Source organism: Xiphias gladius, chromosome 9 (genome assembly GCF_016859285.1).
Source record: "Xiphias gladius isolate SHS-SW01 ecotype Sanya breed wild chromosome 9, ASM1685928v1, whole genome shotgun sequence".
Taxonomy (NCBI): domain Eukaryota; kingdom Metazoa; phylum Chordata; class Actinopteri; order Istiophoriformes; family Xiphiidae; genus Xiphias; species Xiphias gladius.
Genome location: NC_053408.1, coordinates 2,546,101 through 2,553,852, shown reverse-complemented (window position 1 = coordinate 2,553,852; position 7,752 = coordinate 2,546,101). Strand labels below are relative to the sequence as shown.

General features: G+C 45.4%; 1 protein-coding gene across 2 annotated transcripts in view; it reads right to left on the bottom strand.

Moving 5' to 3' along the window:
• Positions 1–1,178: 1,178 nt before the first annotated feature.
• map2k6 (mitogen-activated protein kinase kinase 6) overlaps positions 1,179–7,752 on the bottom strand; it is a 24,536-nt gene continuing 17,962 nt past the window's right edge. For both annotated transcript variants that reach the window (XM_040134792.1, XM_040134793.1), the window contains exons 8-12: positions 7,023–7,150; positions 4,653–4,730; positions 3,713–3,852; positions 1,594–1,639; positions 1,179–1,309 (exon numbers count right to left, since the gene is read on the bottom strand). In XM_040134792.1, coding sequence (XP_039990726.1) covers positions 1,232–1,309; positions 1,594–1,639; positions 3,713–3,852; positions 4,653–4,730; positions 7,023–7,150 — 470 coding nt within the window. In that variant the 3' untranslated portion in view covers positions 1,179–1,231. The remainder of the gene's footprint in view (positions 1,310–1,593; positions 1,640–3,712; positions 3,853–4,652; positions 4,731–7,022; positions 7,151–7,752) is intronic.

Genomic DNA, 7,752 nt, shown 5'->3' with positions numbered 1-7,752 from the left:
GAACATGATCACTTTCTTTTCTCCCAGATTTCAACACGATGAGAACATGCATGTGCTCTGGTGCACAGTGTTTGGACATAGTTTGGACAACTACCTGATGTGCTACAACAAAATAGAATAATGAGGGTAAACAAGGTCACCAATCGAAACTTGCTCCCTGGCCACAAAAATCCAGATCTACAAGAGGAAGCAAAATCAGAGCATCACTTGGGCTGACAAGCTCTCACAGGCACAACGAGACTGCAGAGGAAAAATTCCTTTAAAAAAAATCCTCCCCCGAAAAATCATTATCTCAACTCTGATTCTAATTTTATCCAGTCGTGCAGCTCTACGAACACACACACACCGACACACACACGCGCGCACACACACACACACACACACATCTCGTGCACCAGATCCCACACGTTCAAACACACTTACACACACACACACTCACATGCAATGCAGCCAGAGCCCAAAACGTGTAGTAGACCTCCGCTGTACTCAGGGGAAAGCAGTTGAAGTGCAGTACCTATTTGTGACCACTAGGAGGGCCCTGAGGTGAGGCCGCACATCTGCAGGTCTTCAACCATCGGACTCTACAACTGTCCCTCACTGGCCAATCTGAGCCCGTTTACTCAGAGATATATTCTGTACATGCAGTCAATTAATAAACCGATGCAACACTTGCTTTGAGTATACAAACATTTAGATTATACACAGATAGCATTATATCATTCATCTTTTTTATATAATCTGCACCTCTTTTCACTTCTGTTTTTCAGCAAAAAGAAAAAAAAAAAAACAACAACTTCTGTTTGTTTGACCGCCACGACAAGCCACACAGTCAACTCGCTGACTAATAACAACATTTGAGTAATAGGCAGTGCACAGAGGTGGGACAAATCTAACCCAAGAGGGACTTTCTGCATACAGACATCTTAAATGATTCCAGACTACGTGTGAGACACCCACCAGCCCCACCCTTCCCATGTCAGGTAGTGTACAGAGGACATGGGGGCCAGGTGGAGGCAGGGACCAACTCCTCGCTCTGCTCCGTCAGCTTCTCCTCTCGGTTCCGTCCGTCTCTCCGTGGAGGGAGGCGGGAGATTATGGCGAGGTGGGGCCAGGGGAGTCCTGCAGGTAACAGGGTCTGTGACTGGTACTTGTTGTAAATTTTTTTTTTTTTTTTTTTTCCTCCCCCCCATTTTAACAGATCCTCCCTCCACTCCTGTGCAAGTGTGGCAGCTCAGTCCCCCAGGATGACCTTCACAAAGCTAGCCACGTCGGTTTCTTTGGCCTCATGGGAGGTGAAGAAGGGATGTTGCTGAGGAGAAGAACGAGTGTGATTAGATTTCATTAGATGACAAGTGATGTGAGCACTGAAGCATCTTGGTTTGTCTACACTAATGTGGGGGAATAAGACATTCAGCCATGCACAGATAACAGTCTTAGTGCCCCCTCCAGTGTCTGATTAACCGCATTACAAGATGCATACAGGTAATGCATGAATCTTATCTGTTGACAGAGTAGAATCGTGACAATAAAACAACAGCATCAGGGGATAAGAACAAGACTAAATGGAAAAAAAGAAAAGAAAACAACACCCACCATGAGTTCTGTGTAAGTCGGCCGCTCTTTGGAAACTTTCTTTAAGCTGCGGAGGCAAAAAACCACATCAAGATCAATTCACAACAAAGGCAACTCGTCCCTGACACCGCGGCACGAACCAGACTTCAGTCTGACAGCTCACTGTCATTCTGCGAAAGCCCGACCGTAAACTCGACACACTGAGGACTTTGATCTGAGAATGTCTTTTTCGTTTCCCAGGAATAAAATTGCAGGAAACAACCCAGCGTGAGACGACTCGCGGTAGCTGAGATATCATAATGAGTCACACAGGCATCAGGGAGACCAGTAGACAAAACAACCGAGTCAAGCGCTGTCCCGCTCATCAGTCGCTCTCAACAGACCCGACGGATCCTTCTTTCAAGGATTAAACCACTATTTTGTTTTTATGCATTAGGGGAAAAGAATAGTGTTCAAACTGCAGCCGCACCTTCTCACAGCACCAGCAAGTAGCAGTTTGGGAATATTCATTCAACACACGTCTGCATGTGATCGAACTGATCATTTAGGTTTCTAAATGCGTTCACCTGAGAGACTGTTTGATCGTAGGGCGGCACACGTTATCACACGTTTAGTACCAGCTGTGCACCGGAGCAGAGCGGAGTGAGGAGCCTCGTTCGAGGGCATGTCAGCAGCCCAGATTTGTCCCGCAGGTTTTTACTTTGACTCTTTCATCATCGAGACTGTCCCTAATCCAGCCGCACCCATCCATCTCCTATAGAGTCTGTGGAGTAAGGAGCTCAGGTGTAGCTCTCAACGATGCCTTTAGCCACCGGTGTCTTACCACTACATGAAAACCTGCTTGGCTACGTAAGCAACTAACAAAGTACAAACGAAACCCAGCGGCAGGAAACGCAACCCGACGTGCAGGATTCATCAGGCCCCATTTACACCTGTCATTTCAAGCGTCTCATATCTGGTAAAATCCGCCTCCTTCACACAGTCGCGTCTACTGTAAGTGTCCCTCATCACAAATCCGACCGCAACCTCGTCCATGTTCCCCAGCTACAGGCACATCGGGGTTGGCTCTAGGCCAGTCCAGAGGTCGGTGGCGACGGTGACGGTCAAAACCACCAGAGGAAGAACAACCTCTGCACATCTGCAGTTTGGTCACAACAGTGTCACGTGAGCGAGGAAGCTGACAGCTGTCCGCAGCAGCAAACAGACGACTGGCTTTGATGGAGAACAGGTGTGACAAAGGCTTTGCCATCCTCACAGGCTCTCGCTCACACGGACCGATCGGGGATCAGATAACTGCTGGGACAGCGTGTTGTGTCTTCTGTATGACTGTACGTGATGAAACCTCCGGAGCCGCTCTCTTCCTGTTGCTTTCATGAGACGGAATTTCAGTGTAATTTCAGCGGCTGCGTCACAGAGGAAAAAACCCCGTGAGAGTCTACTTCCACGGATGCTCCCCGACTCACTTGGGAGGAGTAAACATAACGTGTGCATCGAGATGAACGGATCCACAACAGTTTGGATGACTGATTAGTTGTTGAATCACACCAAAACAAACAACAAGTATTTGTCGGTGTTAGCTTCTCAAGGGTGAGGATCTGCTGCTTTCCTCTGTTTCATGTCACTGAGAACTGAACATCTCTGGATCTGAGCAGACTCCATGGGCTGAGGAAGACCAGAAGATGTGGCTAAAAGCTGGGAAAAGGTTAAAAAGTTAGGATTGTTTGTCAAACTGAGTACCTTTGAGTTTTGAACTGTTGCTGCCAGACAAATCAAGAAATTTGACCTTGGGCTCTGTTAAATACTTTTTTAGAATAAAGACTCAAAGAAATTAGTTCATAAAGCTCCTTCTGATTAGTTGCCGCCCTCCACAACAGGTTGGTGAGTCTACATACTCAGATGTATTCCGCGGAGAGTTCGAGAGCCCCGGCACGTCCCTGGGCATCCCGTCAGAGCAGAATATCAAAATGAGCTCCATCTCATGAAGGGGAAATTAATTGAGGCCGGACGAGCCGGGATCGATACGCATTTCTGTCTGATTTACTGCGGCTTTGCTGAAGGGCACAGTGACTCTGCCGCGGAGCGGGGGAGATGTGGTTCTGACTGGAGAAAAACGGGACCAAAACAACGGAAGAAGACATACCACTGAGACGTGAAGTCCACAAACTCCGGGGAGAACTGGTCGGCAGGAAGCTGGGGCGAAGGTTCTTCCACCACCTGCTTCAGCTGCTGGAAGGGCGTGCCCCACGAGTCGTAGGGGAAGCGCAGGATGGCGAGCTCGATCTGAGCCACGCGGACAGAGAAAGAGAGGTCACTGTCACCGACTACATCCTATCCAGTCATGTTTTCAGGGAACACGAGAGACCTGGGCCGCCATTTATCAAGCTGCTAATAGTAAAGTCGTGAAGGGAATTCCTCGTCCCTGCGGCTCATAAGTACGGTTCTCGAGGAGTAACAGGCGCTCTAAAAATCAGCCTCAAGTCACCCAAAGTGTGTTTCAGGCAACACACTGATTGCTCACTCTGTCTGGTCCAATTGTGTTTCATCCTGGAGTTAAAACTTCCTTCCACCGATCAGATTTCTTAATGAAACTGAAAAAGCTGAACTGTCCTCTCTGGCACTTAAAACTCCTCTCCTCTACCCACCAAACATTTAGCTCTCCTATTACCAGGCGTGTGCTGGTACATTCACTCCGTACTGCTCATCTGCAGTAGCCGATCTAATGAGCAGAGGGAAAGATGAGCCATGTTCAAATCAGGGGAAATTGCCATAGATTGCTGAATCCTTGATGATAGAAAGCTATGAATATTTAACAACTCATAATAAAACGTCTAGACGCTATTTTGCCGAGAGCTATGCCTCAGAGAACGCTAGTCTTTTTTTTTTTTTAATTATCAATCATTTTTACCCCTTCAGATGCTTTTATTTTTTGCAATTATGAAGACACTTCATAAAGAAAAACTGGGATGAGCAAATTAATGGAATTAAATGTGTGCGTGAGGGGGGGGGGGTGGGATGAAAAGTTTTCCTATAGAAATTCACACCGAAATAAAAAAATAAAAAAGAATTAAAAGCTGCTTTACCATCGTGATTCCTAAACTCCAGATGTCAGATTTGACGTTGTAGCCTTTCTGGTTCGTCTCGGGGTTGATCCTCTCCGGCTGCAGGACAGAAAGTTGAACGACGTCACTGATGGCAGCAGCTGTCAAGCACGAAATGCACACACTCCCGCCACCCTAAACGTCTAGTACGCACACAGACCGCGATATTCCCTGAGCGCTAACCTGGCTCCAAAACCCACTCGGCTCGTCAGCAGCCCAGACAGGGTTAAAATGTAACCGGGCTCATTAAATGGGTGTGGATACTAATGAGAAACAGAGAGGTGAACCTGTTCACCCATCTATGTACAAGCTGAGGCCAAAGTTATAAAAAGACTTTTCACAGTTTGTATTCACGATCAAATCAAACCGCAGCTGTGATACAAAAAATTGGATCCTGGACTCACAATAAGCAGAGATTTTTCTCTCATCCTCTCATTTTCTGCACTCCAAGGTTAAACTACTGTCACTTATTGTCCAGAGCAAAGATCATATAATTCAAATAAAATGAATCATTGGAAAAGTCAGGCATCTCTTAAATTCCAACTGAAAACAAACCGCACGTTTTTTTCTGCTTCAGTAAATAGATCGTCTCTTCTCTTCATCTGTAAATTACGTCTTGTGCTCTGTTTTAAGAGTCTACAGCCTTGCCAGCAGCTCTGTGAGGCTGTACCTAAACCCGCAATGACTGATTTTCTGGCCAATAGGCCACTGGTAACAAGTTGTGAACACAACACTGATCACCTCTTAAGCCGATATGGGGAACTTGTTAGCGATTGGGTGATTACTTATTAGCAGTTACAGGAGCAGCATGATGATTCATCTGGAGTCATGTTTGTGTCCAACCTGATGGATCTAAGTCCAGTATTCCCTCTTCTTTTAGCTCTGGTTTTGGTCTCCACCAGCTCCTGAGGGAAACATCTGGCTCTTTAGCTGCTGAATGCTCCACTATGTTCACCAGCTGGCTCTATCAGAGCTTTTTCACTGAAAACAGTTGCGGTTGAAAACAACGCTATGAGAGCAGTGAGAGTGAACTAACACAGTACAGTTGGGGGTTGGACAGCCCAACAATGACCTGAAACTCATCGTAAAGTGTCGTAAAGTCAAGCGAAGCTGGATATTTGGGTGATAAATCTCTGTAGGGTCGTCACTATGAGCGAACCCTTTCACATTGTCATTGTCACATTGGTGTCACATCGTCATTTGACATGTTGTTTTGAAAATGATCAATTATAACTGCCTTAAATGTACAACGTGGAGTTTGTGACCCTTAGTAGCACTATGGAGCAATGGTTTTACAAATGGGTCCCCGTTTTGTTTGCACCGTTTGCAAAACCAAGACGCACATGTGAACGCAAGGCAAAGAAGAGAAAGACTACAAGCTAGCAAACATGGATGTAAACAATGGCTGATTTAAAATATTAAAAAATGGGCTATGCAAAGGTTTTTTATGAGGAAGTATGCATTCAACGCATTTGTTAACAGATGTAATTTTCTTTGTTTGCAAGAAAACTACAAAGGGAACCTTTAATGCTAACATACTCACAATGACAATGTTGATGTTTAGCAAATATTATGTTTTGCATGTTAGTTTAGTTTGTTAGCGTGCGTACAATATTTGCTAATCACCACAACACAAATCACAGCTGTGGCTGCTGGGAATGGCATTAATCTTGCAGGTATTGGGGTCAAAAACAAAGTATTGATCAATTTAAAATTTTGACCTGATTATTGTTCCATTTGAAAAGTCAGAGTAATTACAATTACAATTCATCGTGGGGGGGGGCATTAATGACGGAACCAAATCTCAGGCCAACCCATCCAATTTTTGTTGAGATATTTTGGTCCGTAATGACGCAGCGGACTGGCACCCGTTGTTTATCCAACCAAATCATTTCATGTTAAACTGTATTTGTTTGGAGTAGTAATGTCGCTGACGATGACGGTGACCAGCCGCCAGATAACCTGAGACCCCACATTAGCTTTCTAGCTAATGGCTCTCGCACATGTATTGTGTTGCACCTTAGCTTCCTGAACATCCACCCGGAGAAAACCATCACTGCTAATGTCAGCTTGCAGGCTAGATAGTTAGTTAGCTAGTTAGCAAATGTCAACATCAATCAGTTTAGATGATGAGCATTTCTGATACATCTCCAAAGACCATACTTCTTCCTTTAAGTAATAAAAATCACTAACAATGAATTAAGCAGTAAATGCAATAAAGGGACGGCTGATTTGATTTCAGTTGGACTTTAAAATGAAGCGCCAGGTTTGTCATTTTGAAAACAGTTAAATCACGGCACGCTGAATCATACGAGCACTTTAAATCTTTTCATTTGGTCCCTTCCTGCTTACCGCCATGTAAGGTTTGCAGCCAGCGTCCATGGTTTTAGCCACGGAGTCGACCAGGTAGCCGCTGATGCCAAAGTCGCACATCTTCACCTGGCCCTGGGTGTTGATCAGCACGTTGGAGGGCTTCACATCTACGACGAGAGAGAGACAGACGGCGTGGCAAACTGCGGTTTTACTTTCAGTACACCCACTGTGCACATTCTGTTTTTTTAATCACGACGGCGTGACTTTATTTCAGGCGCTCATCATCTTTCTAAATGGCTGCATGGAGCCACACAGTAGGTCCCCGCCGGGCTGCAGAGGTTTGACACAGCAAGGATTAATAATAATATCGACACAGCGACTAGTGCAGCTTTGAGTGAAGATTCGTCTGGGAAGTCGGCACTGCTTTACCTCCAAATTGCGATGCAACTTTGATAAGAGCACATGCGGACTTGATGTTCACTGCGATAGATCACACGACGTAAGCAAATTAGCAAAGAGTCTGCTAACAGACTTTCATATCACACGCAAACAAACAGGAACCAATGGCTGAAATTTCTGTAACACAGCAGCAAAGGGTGACTTTTAGTTCACGGGCCGAACATGCAAACACTGGTATGAGCATGATGTAAAAGAAAGGAAGAAAGAAAGAAAAAAAAAGAAGAAAAGAAGAAAGCAGCTCGGTGCCGCCGAGTGATGATGCATCAAGTAGTTATTGACGCTGTCTCTGAGAGGTTTAATGGGCTTCCAC